The sequence below is a fragment of the Antechinus flavipes genome, chromosome 1 (assembly GCF_016432865.1).
Source record: "Antechinus flavipes isolate AdamAnt ecotype Samford, QLD, Australia chromosome 1, AdamAnt_v2, whole genome shotgun sequence".
NCBI lineage: Eukaryota > Metazoa > Chordata > Mammalia > Dasyuromorphia > Dasyuridae > Antechinus > Antechinus flavipes.
Window position 1 is genome coordinate 227,411,672 of NC_067398.1, and position 20,454 is coordinate 227,432,125.

Sequence of the window (20,454 nt, forward strand, 5' to 3'; positions counted from 1 at the left end):
TATACCTCTAGATAGAGAACAGATTGAAATACATTTCCTTTTCTTCTTTTTTTCTATCTTTCCTTTTTTCTTTGATTCCTTTCTTCTTTCCTCCTTCCCTGCTTCCATCCTTCTCTTCCTTCCTTTTATTTATTCCTTTGTCCCTTCCTTCCTTCCTTTCTTGTCTAATGCAGTAGTTTGTTTTTCTTGACTATACATATTTGTAATGACTGTGGTTTTTTTTGTCTTCTCAATGGGTGGGGGAGAAATTTCAGAACTAGAGCAGGTTGTCCCCGAAAGATTTAAAAAAGAGAAATAAAACTGTGAAAACAGGATTTATGGTCTACAAAGCAGAAATAAAGGGCTGAGTAGAGAAACTTGAATCCACTGAGGCGTATCTCATCAAAGAAACTAAAGAAACACTAACTGGTTGGGAATGCAATTACACAGAAGTCAAGGATGATATGGATAAGGAGATCTAAAAAGCATTAACATTAAAAGCATGCTCTCCATACAAATAAAACAATAATAATTTGAGATTTGTGATGGAAATTGCCATCTGCATCCAGAGAGAGAACTATGGAGACTGAATGTAGGTCAAAACATAATATTTTTGTTGTAATATGTTTGCTTCCTTGTCTTTTTTTCTTTCGAGTATTTTTCTCTTTTAATCTGAGTTTTCTTGTGCAGCATGACAAATATGGAAATATGTTTAGAAAAATTGCATATATTTAACCTATATTAGATTGCTTGCTGTCTTTGGGAGGGGGAAGAAAAGAGGAGAGGGAGCAAAATTTGGAACATAAGGTTTTACAAAGGTAAATGTTGAAAACTATCTTTGCATGTATTAAAAAAATAAAATATTATTAAAAATAATTTTTAAATGCTTATATCCAGACAAAAAAGATGGAATATCTTTTTCATGATTACTTTACTTTACTTTAACATTATAGCTCTTCCAGAAGAACACAACAAATTAAAAAAACAAGATCATCATAAGGCAGAAAATTGCTCAGAATTTCTGAACATTAGAAAAAGAATCTTTAAAATCTAAAGAATTTATAAATTGTCTCTAGGAAAAACCCATGACTGAAATTCCAAGTTACACAAGTGATTATATTTTAAAATTCTATTGATAAACAAATACTCAGCAAGGAAAGATAGACTTTTAAACAAAGGTAACTGCTGAGAAAAAAAAAAATCCCCATCCTGATTCAAAGGAAAATTCTATCAAAATTTTAAATAATATGCAAATTATTCTCAAAAATGATACAATTAAAATCTTTTTAATGAGACAAATACAGTCCTAATACTTAAGCTAGGTAAGGATTAAACAAAGAAGAAAAACTATTAACCATTATCAATTTATAAATATAAATTCAAAAATCTTCAAATCCTATCAAAGCCATATCAGATTTCAAACTATGTTACAAAGCAGTAATCACTAAAACAACCTAGTACTGGTTGAGAAGTAAGAGTGGTGGATCATTGGAATAAATTAAGTATGCAATAAAAAGTAGTAAATGGCCATAGTAATCTACTATTTGATAAACATCAAGATCTAAGTTTTGGAAACAAGAACTATTTGATAAAAATTGATGACAAAACTAGAAAGCAGTTTGGCAGAAACTAGATAATGAAAGAGTATCTCATATCCTATACCAAGATTAAGTCAATAGGATTATATTTAGACAAAGGACGATACTGTGGACAAATCAGGGAAGCATGAGGTGTTTACCTGTCAGATCTAGGAATAAGGGGAAAATCTGTGACCAAAGAAGAGATAGAGCAACTACAAGATATAAAATGGATAATTTTGATCATATTATGTTTAAAAGGTTTGGCATAAATAAAATCAATGTAGCCAAGATTAAAAGAAAAAAAAAGTGTGAAAAAAATTTTCTAACAGGCATTTCTGATAAAGATCTTTTTTTCTCAAATACATATTGAGCTGTGCCAAATTTATAATAAGAGTAAAACGCTAGTTGACAAATGTTCTAGGATATGAACAGGGAGTTTTTAGAAGATAATGAAAGCCATGAAAAAAATGCTCTAAATCACTAATGATTTGGGGTATGCAACTTAAAACAAATCTGAGATGGCATCTCACACCATTCAAATTAATATGACAGGAAAAAAAAGATGACAAATGTTGGCAGGCACATGGGAAATTTGCAACACTAGTGTATTATTGTATTACTTGTATTACTTAGAAAAGTTGTCATTCACAGTTGATCATCTTACAATATTGCTGTTACTGTGTACAACATTAGGGCACTGTTAAAAAAAAATAAGAAGTGATTAAAAATAAAAATATCAGTTAATATTATTCTGGCCTTGTTTTGGTGACTCTTTTCTTGGGAGGTGCTAATTTTTATTAGTTCACACTCAATTGTATAGAATTCCAAGACTTGAACTAGGAAGACCCCCTTAGAGAAAATTGTCTGCCCAGAGGCATAGCCTGTTTTTTTGCTTTCCACTAAATAATTAAGGACTGACTTTCCAAACTGGATATTGCTGTAGGAAATACATTTTTAGTCAAAAAAGGGTAAAGGCAGTTACAAAAGACAGAATAGATCATTTTGACTGCATCAAATTGAAAAGCTTTTGAAAGACATTGTTAATGGACTTAGGGAAAAAAAGGGAAATCATAGAATGAGAAAAAGATCTTTGATTATAATTTCTCTGATAATGTTTGGCATCCAATATGATTAAGCAACATGTATCAAAGACCAGTAATCAATCTGTAACAGATAAATTAGAATATAGAATAGTTCTCAAAGGAGTTGCAAAGTTTTAAATATCACATGAAAAAATTTCCAAATTTCCCTCCTCCCACTTAAGTTAGCAATCCCCTCCTCCCCCTACCCTTAGGCAACTGGATTTAGGTTACACACAAAACATTTCCATATTGGTCATTTTGTACAAAAACATGAATAAAAGAGAAAAAAATGAAAAATGGGGGAAGAGGGAAGAATTTCCAAATCACTAATAATGAGCAACAAATAAATTCTAAGATTTCACCTTATACCCTGAAAATTGGCAAAGACAACAAAATGGTAATAATTAATGTTGGAGTTATGGGAGGATACATTAGTGCATTTTTTTTGTTGTTGTTGTTGTTGAGCTCTGAATTGGTACAACATGTTGGAAAGGAAGTTGAAGTTATTCAAATAAAGTGACTAAAAGGTTTAATACTCTTTGACCCAGATATTCCATTGTCCTAAGAGTCTGCATAAACACCAAAATATTTATAATAATACATTTTGTGATAATAAGAATTGGAAATAAAGTAAATACTGTTCAGTTGGGAAATAGCTAAACAAATTCTGGTATATGTGTATAATAAAATATTGTGATATAACTAATGATGGTTGAGATATAGGAAAGCATAAAAAGATCAACTTGAACTGTTGCAGAGTGAATTAATCAGAGCTAAAGAGATAACATATATAGTAACTAAAATGATATAAACGGGGAAAAGACCATACATACAGAAATCAAAATTGAACATTATTTAAAAGAATTATAGCTCAAAGGAGATATAAAGAAATATTCCCAGTTCACCTCTTTAGAAGCTCTTATGGGTATTATGCATTGCACATGTTTTCAGATTTTTTTTAATGTATTGCTTCCATGTTTTCATTTTTTTTTTAGTACATATAACTTATACTTTTTTCCTTATTTTTTAAAGAAAAGATCAATAGAATAGGAAAAATTGAGTAAAAAAATGACCATCTTATGCCCTAGTGCTATTTTCATTCATAAATGCATTTGTTCTTTTAGATCCACAAAGCACATAGAAAATCATAATTGAAATGAGCGTCTGAAAGTAAGTAGAGGATGATTTGGAGATATGGAATATGAAAAAAAAACTTTCATATTCCAGCAAATAAAGTATCAGCTTCTATCCATTTCTGGATACAGGTTCTGAAAAATGACTTGGTGAACCTGGAAAAGACATGAGGAAGCACTTCCTTTTGGTAGAGAAATGGACTTTGAATGCACAATGCTGCATATAATATCGAGATCACAGATTTGCTTGTCTACAATAAGATTTCTTTGTAGAATAATGGATGGAAGAGGAGGGAGGTTTATTCAAAAATGACTGTGATATAAAAACAAAAGATACTATATTTTCTTAAAATTGAAGATTTTTAATGATAGACTTCTAATCAGGCAGAAGTAACTAGGCTTTGTTCATCATTATAGATTTGTTAAGAAAATAAAGATTTTTGCCAATTAGACTAAAGTAGTTTGTTTCCTGAAATGACAAGGAAGCTGTCCCTGAGATTTGATTGATCTGTTTTCCAGTTGTCTGAGACAAAACAAAACAAAAACACTCTACCAGGACCTAGTGCTCCTTAGAATTGGCAGACATCCCACTGCCACGACAGATGTAATACTCATCTGACTCAACACACTCTGCTGACATTTCCTGATGGAGATGAAAGATGCTGCTTCTATCTGAACTTCTGTTGCACTTTTATTAAGCATTCCCTCCATGGTTTTATTAAGTAAATTTTTTTGTTAAATGTTGAAGTATAGTCAAGTATTTCATTTAAATCTAATCCCAAGCCTGAACTCCAAGACCAGACTTGGTCAAGCTTGGTCTACATATTGATAAACCAAAAAGATCCTGGTAATAACACTTGTGCTCCTAAGGAGGTTGAAGTAGGACGGAGTTACTGGAGAAGAAGTTGTCCTTCATTCTTAAAGAGGACCATGACAACAGGGAGTTGATGTCATGACATACAAGTGAATTGGATTTAATTGAGGGGAGGGGTTGAGAGGAAGCTAGTCTTTCAGCCATTTACTTTCACTGGAAATTTTGGCTTCATAGCTTTTCAAAAGTTCTTGCTGACTGGAAATGAGGCAAGGAGAACTTGGGGCCAGGTTGCCTCTAGAAAGACTCCCTACACCTGAATAATTTACTTTCTGGGCCTCAGTTTCTCATTTGAATAATCAAAGTCAAGAGCTAGAATCATAGGTCATGTGTAATTTAGAATTGTAAGAGATGAAAGTCCAACTGTCATTTAGCAACTTGTCTAGGATCACATAGTTAAAAAACAGTTGTACTAGTTCACATTGAGGTAGAACCTTTTTTGTTCTAGCATCTGATATTTGAATATCCATACGTATAAAGCATTTTTCTAGGAGCTGTTTTTAGCATAATTTTCTACTATGAAACCCCCCCCTCTCTTCCTACCAACTGCTAGTCTTGAGCCATCAGATTAGGGACAGCTGCTCTGGCAGGGCCAATGTGCTGAAGGTCAAATTTCAACAACCAAAATGAAAATTGGAGTTATCAAAGAGTGTTGAGTTCTTGTCTTTGTACTAACATTAATTCTAGGTTTAAGTCTCTAGGATTTTCCCCTTTGGAACAGTTTTATTTTACTTGAATTTTCCTATTTATGCCTTTTTCATTTTCATTCTCTTCACCTTTGAACCTTTACAACAACAAAATTAAACACAACTGAGACAAATGAACCAATATATGCAGCATTCTAGAGGAGTAGCTGCCTACCTTTTTACTGATATGTAATAGCTAATGTTTATATACAGAGCTTTAAGATTTGCGAAGTATTTGTTTCATCCTCTTAGACTGTTCACTTACCACATTAAGAATTCATTATTATAGGCCTTTAGATGGCATTTTGCATTATTGGGATGTTTAAGAAAATCAAAATAACTTGCTTAATAACTCATCACAAACTTTCAGTTTTCACTCTAGTGACTCAGCCTTATGCTCAGTGTAGTCTGCAGAAGTAAAGATAGGGAATCAAACCCCACCAGCCAAATTGGGTCTATACATAAACACACTGCTCTCAGATTAGAATTACTGGGGAAAGGTGGAGAATGATATAAAATATTTTCTGGGCAGCTGGGTGGGACAGATATTCCACCCTCCAGTCCCTAGATCAACCAGGATTTTGAACAAATGAGTTATTCCCTTTTTTGTTTTCATTGTTTGCCTGGTTGGAGAGAGAAGAAAGCCAAAAATTCTCCATCTGTCCTTGCTAATGTGAATGTGGGTGGTGAAGGAGACAAATTGTGGAGCTAGAAAGATGTGAAGTCAGTGTTTAGATCACTTGTAGCAGAGGGCAGAGTATAGATGGTTCCCCAATAATTAGAGAAATAAAATTCTGTGCATTTATTCAACTCTATGTAACCATACCTCTCCAAGCAGATTATATATGTGTGTGTGTGTGTGTGTGTGTGTGTGTGTGTGTGTGTATGTATATATAAATACAAGAAATTTTTTTCTGTAGAATCCTTTCAGATAAAAGACTGACTGGGATCCTAATAAGAAAAAAGTGTAGTGGACTCACCTACTGCAAAAACATGCCAGAGTTCTCCTACTAAGGATTTTCCTTAATTCCCAGCTCCACCTTAAAGTTGTTTTATTCATTCTCCTTCGTGAATGTCTGTGTGTGTGTGTGTGTGTGTGTGTGTGTATTTGTATTTTTTTTTTAAACCAAAAGCAGTGGACATTTATTCCTCAGATTTTTGTGCAAGGGTGTAAAGATGCATCAGAAAATGGATGGGACAGAACCTCAGGTTCTAAAGGTGTTGCTTTGTGGTGGCCTGGTTTACAATTAGATCGGGGAAGAAAAACTTGTAACTTATCTAGTTCACATGAATGTTTCTGGCAAAGACACTGGTTTACAAGTAAAGTTTCCAACTACATCTTTGTGTATATTTGTATTTAAGACTATCTTGCTGTCTCTGCCTTTCCAATAGCATACCACACCTGGTTAATAGTGGATAGTGTTAATGTGAGCTGTCTGAAATCAGATCTTTTGACTTAGGCTTCAAGTTTCAATCAAATACGTAATTTTTGTTGTTTCCTTCTAAGAGGAAATAGAGCAAAATTTTTAATGTGTTAAAATGCATACTTCTTTGATAATGAATCGATGATCTCTCTGATGTAGAAATTTCTTCCACCAATGTAAATCATATCTCTGCAAATCTATCTTATATGATTCTTGTCCACAAGCTTCTATAAATGCTCCACAGAGTATCTATCCCCCCAAATTAAAGGCCTTTCTCTAGGTCTTTTGAATATTTTGTATGTGATGGTATCTATATTTTAAATCAAAATAGAATATTTTAATTTTATTTGGAGATGTGCTCTGTTTTTGCTCTTGTTTGAACATTAAATTTGTACAAATAAAAGGATGTATTTGTAATCTGACATTGTAAATGGAAAACAGAGGATAAACATTGAGCCAAGATACTTATGATGTAGAGCTCTGTGCCTATGTTCATGGGTTCTTGACAACATTCCAAACTCTTTCATGATTATTGGACTATTCAATATGCTATACAGAGCATTGTGAGGCAAGACAGAACTAGAATGACAGGTTTAAAGAAGGAAGCTGAGGAACTCTTGCCAGTCACTGTGTGCATGTCTCTGAGGGAAAACCTTGACCAAGTAAGACTGAGCTGCCTTTTCTACCAGAGCTATGCCAGAGGTAGAAATAGGGGTTGAAGTGACAAACAGATGAACTCCATTATCCATGTTTTATGGGATAGCAGATGCTCAGCCTGAGGGGGACTTAGCAATAGGAAAGTCTTTTTTATTCACTTTGAAAAAAAAAAAATTCATCATGTAGGCATTCTTCAAATGAGCAAGCTAACCTTCCTGGAAGTATAAGGGACCTGAAGCCTGAAGCTAGCAGTCAGGTAATTTAGTCACACCTAAGTGGGGCCATTATGGCTACCACCAAATGGCAAATAATGACTGACTTCTAGAATAATATCACTTTATGAGTTCCCCCGCCCACCTTCACCTTTTTTTTTTTTAAACTGGGTGAATGATTGCTTTTGAACTTAAGCACAAACATAAGATTACTGGAAAAGTGACCTTTGGGAGTTCCTTACTCCATCTAAGAAAAACCATAACAAGAATCAAATGACAGAGGTTTTGTGCCATATATTAACATCTGAGTTAAAATAGACTTCTTCCCCTTGTGGTGTGAAGACCCTATACTTTTTGCAAGTCCCCAGGCCTTGAAGGGGATAGGAGACTCTAGAAAAGGGAGATGATGTAAGAGTAGTTAAGGACCAATTGAAGTTATAAAATTTATCAGCTATCACACTCACCCTATTCCACTCCACTGTTCTTATCCCAAGTGAAAACATTTCTAATTATGCCTCTGCACTAAGGTACTTAAAATTCAACAGTACCTAACTAAAATGGTTCAATAACTCAATATTGAACATCTATGCTACTTTAGGTCCTGTGAAAGATTAAAAAATGCATAAGATCACACCTGCCATTTAGAGTGGAGAGACTAGATAAACATAATCCAGAAAGTTAAATAATAACATAAGGCAGTATTTGACTAAATGCCAAAGGTACAATCAATGTAATAGAAAGGCAGAATAGTAGACCTCAGATTGGCTAACGGAGAAAAGAAAGATGGCATGAAATGGGACTTGCACTGGGGCAGAAAAATACGGGGTAAGATTTGGATAATGAGGGAAGAGGACAAACATTCTAGGTAGAAGGACCAGGATTATTAGAAGCAGTAGGAAAATAGCAGAGAGTAGTTCAGGTTGAGGGAGTAGATTTTTTGAAGACTTTGAATGCCCCAAGGAGACTGGATTAGTTTATAGTGTATGAGGAAATGTAGAAAGATTGTTAGTAGGGGAATTGCATAATAGAACCCTTTCAACGCTTCATAGAACTGCAATTGGAATAAACATTACATTCTTCACCATATCTATCGCTTGAGACATTCTGTCAATAATAGTAGCTTATATTTATATAGATTAATAGTTATAAAGTTCTTCTCTAACAATATTGTGAAATAGACAGTGCAAATAGTATCCCCATTTTACAGATGGGAGAACAGAGGCTAAGGAAGATGGGAAGTAACTTGGTTGGAATGCAGAATCAGTAATCATCTGAATTAGAATATGAATCAGCGTTTCTAATTCTGGACCCAAAATTCTTTCAGGTCCAATAAGATTTTGTAATGGGGTGTAAGCATCTGGTTGTTTGGTTGGATGTTTCCCCCTGCTTATCACAATGATTCAATGTCCTAAGTATGATGACCTGGAATTAATTGGCCTTCCTGTGCGTCCTTCTTTTGAGTCATTAGAGCCTAAATAGGAGGTGATATCATATGTCAGGTTGTTGAGTACCTCTAAAGGAGGTGGAGAATGTTGTAGGAAGCTTCCTTGCTAGGTCACTAAATTCTTTGAGAGAGGCGACTGGGACTCAATTCTCTTTGGACCTAAGGTCCTGCTTTGCTTAATGAAAATGAGTACACTTGTTTGCTGAATGAAGAAAAGTCCCTTGGTGCTGAATTTGTCGGCAAGGATGTGGATTCAAATCCCTTTGGTTACTAAGTACTGTGTGGCTCTAAGCCAAATGACTTCCCAGGTTGGGTTATGATTGGATGCTCTGCTGCCTGTAGAGTTTTTGGAAGGCCACTTTATATAGGTGAGTGCTCCATCAATTAGGATCCGTGTGATTACGTCATTTCACGCTCCAATTCGGTGACATAGCTGTTCCTATTCTGAGATGATGACGTGAAAGAGAAGTTTGACTCCGGGTTAGTTAAGAACTACGAAGCAGACAGCCTTTGTCCCTCCAGGTCTTTTGAGGCCAACCGTCCGCCATCAATCTAGCTAAGGCGGGCACTCAAGTACGAGTGCGCTCTCTCTTTTAGCCTCTACACCCCACCTCCATCCCTCCCCAGGTGAGACTGGAAGTGAAGGTGTAGGGAGAAAATAGGTGGAGGAAGCTAGAAGCGGAAGTGTGGCTATTGCCCGGGGGAGGTGGGGAAAAAAAGAGGTGGTTGGAAAAGGCGGAGCGGCATCTAGGCAACCATCCCGAACGCTTTTCAGCGTCCTCCGATGCACCCTTCCGGGAGGTGTCTCCATAGCAACGCACCGTAAAGCACGGCTGCGCAGCTGGTGACGAAGTGACGGGGTGACGAGAGAGACGGGGTGACGGGGGAGGGAGGGTGTTTTGGTGCCTGTCGCTCGCCGTCCTTTTTTCTTCCCTGGTCTCTTGCGCCTCTCAGTCCGGGCTTCCTCCCTCCCCCTCCCCTGTCCCAGTCCTCCCTCCAGTCCCAGGCTTCTCTCCTCCCCCCCTCGCCGCTTCTCCTGCGTCTCTTTCCCCCCCCCACCCTATCCAGTTCCCCGCCCCCTCCCCCAGTATATGCCCCGCAGCGCGGCCGCCCCCCGCTCCCCCCGGTCCTGCCGCCCCATGTGGCTGCGGGGCCGCCGCGGCGTCTCCCACTATGGCCCGGAAAACAGTTAGCAGGAAGCGGAAAGCGCCCGCGGCGCCGGGGACCGGGAGCGGGACCCAGGGCCAGCAGGTAACCGGGGGACGGAGAGATGGGGAGGATTGGCAAAGGGTGCCGAGGACCGCGGGGGAGGGGGATGTCGGGGCTGCGTAGGAACCGGGAGCAGGCCCGAAGCGTTGTCAACTGGAGGCGGATCTAGGCCCGGGGCTCCCCGGGGAAGGCGAGCGAGCAGGCCTTCGGAGGATGGACAGTGAAAAGTAAAAGGTAGAGGGGAGCTGCAAGAATCTAGGCCTAGGCTGTCATTGAGGGCAAAACGAGCCCTGTCCTCGTCTTCCTCCCCTCCAAAAAAGATCGTCCTTCTAAAGCCTGTCTTTCCTCTTACGTCGGTGAGAAGTCCTCTTCCCGATTCCCCCCTCCTCCAAACACATAATGGGGCTTCCGTACCCCTTGTCCTCGGGCCGAATCTTCCTCACCTGCGGCCTGAGGCAAAGGAAGCAGCTCGGGGCCAAGTTCGCCCTAGCTCTTCGCCCCCAGCAAAGGCCGTCTCTTTGGGGGAGGGTCATTGATATAAACTGGGGGTTCAACTCGGGTCTCTTTATCCCCGCGGCCTCCTGGCCGGGTCCCCTCCCCGTCTCGTGTTTGTGTTTGACTTTTCGAACCCCCGCAACTGTCTGGAGCGCGGGGGTCGCGGCCGAGGGAGCTAGGACTGCCCGGGCGCTGGGAAGGCCTAGGGACCTAGGCATCCTGTCCGAGGATCGCTTGCCCTTTTCTAGGCCTGCCTAGTCCAGCACAACTCTTTCGATGCTTCGTAGTGATTGCAAGCGTAGAGGGAGGAGGGGGCTGGACAGAGATGTGTCCCAGGTCGGTACGGGACCCACCCCCTCCCTGCCTCCTCCTGTGGCTGAAAAGGTGCTTCTCCTCTCCCCCAAATCTCTTCTGCCTTTCAATTCTGCCTTGCTGGAAGATGGTGGTAGACAGCCCCAGGCCACTTCTGGGATAAACTTTCCCTTTCCCTCCCTCTCTCTGTCCCTCTTCCACCTTTTTCTTTCTTCCCTCCCCTCCTCTTTTTCTTTGTCTTTGTCTTTCATCTTTCTCCCCTCCCCCCTCCGTCAATCTGTCTGTCCCTCTTTCTATCTGTTTATCTCCCTGTTTTTTGTTCTTTCACCTCTGTGGTGCTTACATACCAATCTGTCTATAAGCATCTTTACTGGAACTATGAATTAAACAGAGCCTCTGGATCAAGTTTCTTCTTCTGTTGTGTTCAAGGAAGATTACTTAAAAAATAGTAGGTTAGATTACCGGTTTTCATAGATGTTTATAGGGTTTCATATTCAGAAGGGCAGTGGCTGCAGCCTGTGATTTCTGATATTGCTTTCCACAGTTTGGCTGGGATCATTCACTAAACAAAAGGAAAAGACTCCCTCCAGTGAAGAGGTCCTTGGTCTACTACCTGAAAGGCAGAGAAGTCAGGTTGCAGAATGAGTCCAGTTACTACCGAGTGTTGCATGGTTATGCAGCACAACACCTTCCCAGTCTCCTGAAGGAGAGAGAGTTTCACCTTGGGACCCTTAACAAAGTATTTGCATCTCAGTGGCTGAATCACCGGCAAGTGGTGTGTGGCACAAAATGCAACACGGTAAGCAGGATGCCTTGTTTCTTATGGTTTCTGCCACTGTATGGATGGACAACCATTTTCCTATACGACCTGTATTAAAATGTAAGGTTCGAGGCAAAAACAGGTTTTTTCTCCCGTCTACAGTTTGGAGATCTAATACTTTATTCCTTCTAATTTTTTTTCAGGCTGTCTTGTTTGTTTGATTTTGGATTAGCCAAGGTCATCTTATAATAACACATTTTTATTGGATTTATGATTTACACATAATTTTTATGTGTTGCCTCATTTTGATATCACAACTTTTGTGAAATAGGAAGGGCAGAAGTAAGACATTTATTAAGCACCTATTGCATTTAATACATAGTAATTAATCAGTAAACATTAAGTTTTTACTCTGTGCTACTGTGATAAGCACAAGTTTACCAAAAAAAAAAAAAAAAAAAAAAGCAAGAAAAGAGTTCCTGCTCTCAAGTAACTCAAAGTTTAGTGGGCTATTATTAAGCTATATTATATGTGCTAGACACTGGAAATACAGGTTTGGCAATGAAGTAATTCTACCCTCAAGGAGCTTGTATTCTTTATAAAGCCATACAGATAGAAGAATAGAGATGCCTTATCCAGAATCTTGGTTTCTTGGTTTCTAGACTAGTGTTCTTCTCACTAGATTATGAATCAGGAAGAGGGCAAAAAGGCAAGTGGCATTTATTTAGCATTTAAAATCTGTCCTATACGTTTGTTGATAGGTACTAATAAGAGACTGAAAGGACAGTGGAAATAGGGAAAGAGAAGTATATGATGGGAAAGAAGGGTAGTAAAAGAAGATAATTCTAGGAGATACTAGGAGTTAGGTAATCATAAGCAGCTTGCTTTTATGAAAGATATATTGGAAACACAACTGTATCTAGGTTTAGGATTTTTTTATTTCCTTCTGTTATTTTAGAGTTATGTAAATAGATTCTAATACTGAACAGGATGAGGAGGAGGAGAGAATACTATGTAAAGTAGAAAGGCCCTAAGTGTACTTGTCCTATAAAAATATTATTTATAGCAAAAATTTAAATTTTGAGGGAAGAGAATAATACCATATTAATTAGAAGTGAACTCCTACTTCACCTCTTGACTATGACTAATATATACATGTATAACCAAACAGAAGTCTTTTAGAATTAATAAGCTTCTATAAAATACCTTCTTTGGTCATATCTTCCTGGTTGTCTGCTAATAATAGTTGTCGTAAAATCATTTGTTGTCATTGGTGAGAAGGTTGTCACATGTTTGAGAAAGTTTATTCATATAGTTCCTTTTTGCCCTCTTAAATTTTCAAATTCTTTTGCTTTTTCAAAGCCACAGAATTGGATTTGGAAATAATATTTTAAAAACTAAAAATGTCTTACGTTTATATAGGGTTTTAAAATTGCAAAGTACTTGGCATATATTATCTAATTTGATCCTCATAACAACCCTGTGAAGTGAGTATTATTATATAGAACAAATTACTTGATCTAAATATAGACATAACCATTTCATTTCCTACCTACTACTTCTGATTTTTTGTCAGACATAAAGATATGGGAGAGACAATGGTCTTCTACCATTCTTATTTTTTATTCTTTTTTTTTTTAATACTTAGTGAGCATCTTTCTTTTTATCAATTTTAAAATCACACATAATGTTCTTTTCTTTGAGCATTAATTTTGTTTGTAAAATGAAAGTAATGACTCCTTTCCCACATAGTTTTAGCTCATCTAATACTGTGAAAATGAAATTGAAGATTTTTACAAAGTACTTTAATTTCCTAATACCATGTTTGTTTATATATGAATTCAGAAAGGGACATAGGCAAGCAGAACAGTTTTAGTATATACTTTTATTGAGAAGGGAAGAAATACAATACATGTTAAAAATGCATTAGTCATGTTTCCCCTTTGTTTCTCCTTCTCCACAAAAAAGGAAAAATATGCTTCCATCTCCTTTCATAGTAGATCCATTTTTTTATCTGGAGGTAGCTATTATATCATGAATCCTTTGGAGTTGAGGTAGATCACTGTATTGTTACTAAGTAATTGTAGAGTTACTTAAGTTTTTCACAGTAGATTACTTTTACAGTATTGCTGTTACTATATAGATTGTTTTCCTGGATCTATTCACATCATTTTGCATTATTTCATATAAGTCTTCCCAGGTTTTTCTGGAAAACCATTCCATTTATTATTTCCTGCAATGCAATGTATCACATTCATATGCCATAGCTTGTTGAGCTATGACTTGACTACCCTGATTGATAGACATCTCCTTATTCTCGAATTCTTTGCCACCACAAAAGCATAGGTCCTTTTTCTTTGATCTCTTTGAGATATAGAATTAGTATTGTTGAGTTAACGGATATACAGAGTTTTATAGCCCTTTGGGCATAGTTCCAAATTGTTCTCCAGAATAGTTGAATTATTTCACAGCTCCACCAGTAACTCCATTGGTATACCAGTTTTCTACATCCCTTTAAGCATTTGTCATTTTTCTTTTCTGTCATCTTAGATGATCTGATGGATATGAAGTGGTACTTCAGAGTTATATTTTAATTTACATTTTTTCAATTATTAGTGATTTGGAGCATTTTTTAATATGATTGTTGATAGCTTTCTTTTTTTTTTTCCTCTGAAAACTATCTGTTCATATTCTTTGACCATTTATGAATTGGAGAATGGCTCTTATTAAAAACCTCAATCTTTTAAAAGATTTAACTTCATATGTAGATCTTTATAAAATATTATTATATTTTATATAATACTCTGTATCCTTTACAGCAATGTTCATGTTTGATATTTGTCATCTATAATTTTTTAAAACAATTTAATATAACAAAGTTTAACAGAAGTTCTTTTTAATAAACGGTCCTCTTCTTCATTCTTTGTTTATTAAAAAAAAAAAAAAAGACAGTCAGGTTTTAATAAGGAAAAAAAGTTTTTAAAAGTAGCATGTATTATTAATAACATACGATTTTCTGAACCACAATTGTTAGGTTGATATTTTCCCATTCAGTCATCAGCTGTCTTTTTAACTTATAGGGAGGCTTCTGGTCTTAGTTCTTTTTCTTAAAAAGCCATGACAATCAGAAGTAAAGGTGGAATTGAAAACTGGAAAGATCAAGGCAGTATATTTTTTTTAGATAAGCAGCTTGTTACTTTGTGAACTTGATTTGAAGTTGGAGAACCTGCTTCTGTCACAATATGTCTATAGGCTTAAGTTTTCTTATTGGGAAATAAAGGGATTGTTGGACTAGAGAACCTCTAAGGTGCCTTTCATCATTAAAATTATGATTTTATGATTTATTATCTTAGGAAGGTCCAAAGATTAGAAGCAACCTGATTTAGGTTAGGGAAGGAATAAAGAAGAAGGAATAAAAGGATCTGCATTATAAGAGACCCGCTGAACTTATTTTCAATGTTCTGAAGCAAAGCAGGGTAAAAAATTTCATAGGGAAGCAAGATTGATTAAGTCAAAGAACCTGACTGGCCAAGATCATATTTTCTTTATTCCAATTTTCTAAGGAACAAGTGATATTTGGAAAACTGGATTTTAATCTTTAAAATACAAAAAAATTAAAAATTATTTGGCTGGTTTCTGATGAAGTATCTTTTTTTAGATAATTATATATTACCTCGTTTATTTTGTCTATCCCAGTGAGGTGGTAGTTATCTGTTTGATCCATAAGCAGTTAGTTCACAATTAAATTTGTTTTTCAATCCTTTTTAAGGAATATCTTATGGGTTAGTTTTCTACTTTTTAAGATGAATTCCAAGTTTTAAACTGCTTTGTTCTGGTTTCAGAGAATTTGTGAGTTTTGCTATGAAGTGACTTTTAGATTTTTTATGTTTATGATGACTGCTATGTGACCTTGGAGATGTCATACCTTAGTTCTCTTACTTAGAAAATGAAGGGGTAGTAGCAAATTATTTTTATTTTTCCTCTCAGCTTTAAGTATGGCATATATCATTAAATTTCATTCCATTTGGCCACACTGACCAAATTTTATTTAGGTGTTAGGGTACAAAAGGTGCCTATTGTGTACAAAGAGTTGAGATAAAGGGTGTCAGGCCTAGCATATTTTTCTTGACCTTCCCCTCTATCGCTCACCTCCACTCTGAATTCTATATCTTAAATGTAGAGGTATCTAGGATGCTTTGTAAATATACTGCTTGCTGACAGAAATTCTCAGTAGTTGAAGATGGTGTGAGAGTAATAATAAATAAGAATCCTAGGAAGTGGAAACAATCAATTCAGTTCAATAAAAAATTACTCATTGCCCACTATTTGTAAGGTGTTAGAATTACAGTCCAAAAACAAAGAGGCCCCTACCTTCAATGTATCATGTCAAAGTCAACAAACGTTTATTAAGCATCATGTGCCAGGCACTCTGCCTCATGTTATAAGATAAAGGGAAGAGCAAAAGACAGTGCCAACTCTCAAAGTGCTAAGAGTCAAATGAGAAAGAAAACTTGTAAACAAATATGTACTAATTAGGTATGTTCAGGATAAATTGGAGATAATAATGAAGAGAAAGCAGTAGCATCAAGGGGATTGTGCTACCTTATGCTACAATGTGTTTCTTTATATATTATGTTACCTTATGTGTTACACTGTTATATTACCTTATGTTACATTGCACACATTAGAAATGATCAGATGAACATGAAGCTTGATAAATTTTATGTTAAGAAGGCTGTTTTTCTTTCCTTTCTTGATAGAATTTATGAGAAACTCACTCTAAAGAGTGAAGAGGTAGGAATAGTCAGGCGGTATATGAAATGTTATTTGACTTTAGTGAGAACTTAAGTGCCCTGCTAAAGGCAATCTGAGGACAAGAATCTTCCATTTCTTCTGAAATCAAAATGACTACTAGTTCCCATGAGGAAGGACTAAGAAAATAAGTGAGTTCAATTTTTTTTTGTCACAAAGAAATGTTTTTTCCCTGTTATCACCTTAAGCAACAAGGTTCATGTTTGTGTCTACAGACTCAGTTGTGAGAGGAAGAGATTGACCTACAATTGCTCAGTTGTCACTTGAGCATGTTAAAATGGATTCAGTTCAAGATTACATTTGGGCCACTATTATTTTTTTTAATTGACTTATTCTCAGAAGTTATTTGTAACTTCAGATTCATTCCTGAAAGCCATCTGTCCCCCAAACAGAGATGATAAAAGAAGCACTCTCTTTTTAATAGATCTTGAAGGAAAAGGATAGGAATTTTTTAAAATGTGCTCATTCCATTGGTTGTCATAAGAAATGGTGTTTATGTGTTTTTTTTTTAATTTATTAATCAAACAAATGTTTGCATGCCTGCTACATGCAAATTACTTTGTTAGGTGCTGTGAGGATATAAAAAAATAATGATTTTGTAGCTGGAAGTAATCTCTGGATCCTAATCTAATCTTGTCCTTTAAAGATTAAGAAAGTTAAGATCCAGAGAAAATAACTGTATGCAGTTATGTATGAAGGATTTATTATTAGTGTGGGTTTTTCCCCATCAGTGCAGTTATAGCACTATAGTAAATTGATTTGATTAGACATCAATTGATGGAAGACGGCTGATAAAGCTCCATTCTAGGATATGGATGGAAAAAAAAAATAGAGTTAAATTCAGGCTGTAGAAGCCCTTATGCTCTGATGAGTTTGAACAATAGCCCTTGGGGAAGAACTTTTATCTTTTCTTGTTGGCTGATTGCACCTAGCCCACTTTAGGAATTTCACATGAATATTTAATAATGATTGTCCTATTTGATAAAACCCTTCCTTAAGAAAATGGAAGTAACATGCTTGGCAGAATTTCTGAGCTTTAGTAACATCCCAAGTGTACTCAGATGAAATCTGAGAGATAACTTCCCTGAAAAATGTTGAATGTGCCACTGATTTGGTAAGTCTGAGGGACATGACATCATCTTCCAGTTTTCTTTTCATCTTTTTCTCATGAGACCCAATCCAGGTTCAGTGGGGACTTTTTGTCTACCACATATCTCTAAAGGATGAAAGAATTTTTTCCCAAGGCAAATATTATAGCAGTATGCCAGTTTTTTTCACAATTGGAAAAACTGCTAGATGTCTTAATTACAATATGTTAGGCTTTTATTTTTTTTCTAACCCCTTGCAAGAATCTATGAATCCTTTTTTGTTTTAAAAGTACTATGTATTACATGACAAAATAGTCAATGACTATAGTGATCTAGTGTTTGACAAACCAAAAACTCCAGCTTGTGGGATAAGAATCAACTATTTGGCAAAAACTGCTAGGAAAATTGGAAACTAGTACAGCAGAAAAATGGGCATTTACCATAACACCAAGATAAGATCGAAATGGGTTCATGATCTAGACAGAACGAATGATATTAGAGCAAATGAGAGCAACATAGGATAGTTCCCCTCTCAGATCTGTGGAGGAAGGAATTTGTGACCAAAGAAGAACTAGAGATCATTATTGATCACAAAATAGGTAATTTTGATTATATTAAGTTAAAAAGTTTTTGTACAAACAAAATTAATGTAGACAAGATTAGAAGGGAAGCAAACTGGGAAAACGTTTTTACATTCAAAGGTTCTGATAAAGGCCTCATTTCTAAACTATAGAGAATTGACTCAAATTTATAAGAATTCAGGCCATTCTTCACTTGATAAATGGTCAAAAGATGTGAACAGACAATTTTCAGATGAAGAAATTGAAACTATTTTTAGTCATATGAAAAGATGTTCTAAACCGCTATTGATAAGAAAAATGCAAATTAAGACAATTCTGAGATACCACTATGTGATGACCGCGTATTTAAAATCAGCAGGAGTCAGGAATTCAGGTTAAGGGAAAAATCTTCAGTCTTTATTGAAGTGAAGAGGTGAATAAGGATTGCGATAGCAATATGGACAAGAAAGATTGTGATAGTAATATGGGCAAGAAAGATTGTGATAGCAATATGGGCAAGAAAGATTGTGATAGCAATATGGGCAGCTGTGACAGGAAGCCAGCTAACAGGGAGAGCTGAGCTGAAGGGCCGTCGCAATGGCAATCTGAGCAGCTGTGTCAAAACACCAGCCAGCAGTCTCTCCTTCCTCTTCCTTTTCCACTCCCCTGCCTCCACCCACCAAAATCGTCATTTCCTATACAACCCATCAGGTCTTGCACAAAGAGTGGGCGGGAGCCATTCTTTCTCCAAGCTTATATATTAATAGAGTATGGTCCAATTACTATTTAGCCTCACGTGCTTGGGATCTCAGTGCATCAATTCAAGCCTCAGCCCATTATACCACTACACACCTGTCAGGTTGGCTAAGATGACAAGACGAATGTTGGAGGGGGGATGTAGGAAAACTGGGACACTGATACATTGTTGGTGGAATTGTGAAAGGAGCCAACCATTCTGGAGAGCAATTTGAAATTGCACAGTGAGCTTTAAAATTGTACATGCCATTTGATCCAGTGGTGTTTTACTGGGCTTACATCCCAAAGCGATCTTAAAGGAGGGAAAGGTATCCACATGTGCAAAAATGTTTGTGGCAGCTCTTTTTGTAGTGGCAAAAAACTGGAAACTGGAAACTGAGCTCATCAGTTGGAGAATGGCTGAATAAGTTATGGTATATGAATGTTATGGAAAATTATTGTTCTATAAGAAATGATCAGTAGGATGATTTCATAGATGCCTGGAGAGACTTAAGTGAATTGATGCTAAATGAAATGAGCAGAACCAGTAGATCATTATACACAAGAACAAGAAGACCATATGATGATCAATTCTGAAGGATGTAGCTCTCTTCAACAGTGAGATGATTCAAACTAGTTCCAGTTGTTCAGTGATGAAGAGAGCCATCTACACCCAGAAAGAGGACAGTGGAAACTGAGTGTGGACCACAACATAGCATTTTTACTTTTTCTGTTGTTAGCTTGCATTTTGCTTTCTTTTTTCAATTTTTTTCCTTCTTGACTTGAGTTTTCTTGTGTAGCAAGATAACTATATAACTATGTATACATATATTGGATTTGACATATGTTTTAACATATTTAACATGTATTGGACTACCTGCCATCTAGGGGAGGAGGTGGAGAGAAGGAGGGGAAAATTTGGAACAAAAGGTTTTGCAAGGGTCAGTGTTGAAAAATTACCCATGCATAGGTTTTGTAAATAAAAAACTTTAATAAAAAAGACTAAAAAAAAAAATACTGTGTTAGAATCTGCTGGAGGGCATAGGTTTAATGACTATGTTTTTCCTTAAAACTTTGTCTCTTCTCAGTAGCCTTTTCTGTCTGTGGATCTTGTTCTTGGTGCTTAAAGACCCAGTGTTGTCTTATCATTTCTTTAGAATTACAGATATGATGTGGTTGAAATAGCAATACCTAGTTTGAAAATATATGACAAATTCATAATGATCATTCTCTTTGCAAAAGGTAGATTTATTTAGAGAAAGAGGTTATAGAAAAAATGAAGGGATACAATAGACACCAGGAATAGTAAATATGAAATATAGTTGGGAGAGCGTCTAGTTACCAAGGAAAAATTCAATTCCTCAAATTCACAAATAGTAGGAGAAAGCCATTGACTGACAGATTATATAGGAGTT

At 36.4% G+C, this 20,454-nt stretch overlaps 2 protein-coding genes across 2 annotated transcripts in view; one reads left to right on the top strand and one right to left on the bottom strand.

The window, feature by feature from the left end:
* Positions 1-20,454, bottom strand: part of LOC127561895 (tubulin polyglutamylase complex subunit 2-like) — an 877,998-nt gene that overhangs the window by 180,787 nt on the left and 676,757 nt on the right. The window lies entirely within an intron of this gene.
* Positions 9,912-20,454, top strand: part of DCAF12 (DDB1 and CUL4 associated factor 12) — a 108,464-nt gene continuing 97,921 nt past the window's right edge. Inside the window, exons 1-2 of the mRNA XM_051997179.1 lie at positions 9,912-10,319; positions 11,629-11,883. Of these exons, the coding sequence (XP_051853139.1) occupies positions 10,242-10,319; positions 11,629-11,883 (333 nt within the window). The 5' untranslated portion in view covers positions 9,912-10,241. The remainder of the gene's footprint in view (positions 10,320-11,628; positions 11,884-20,454) is intronic.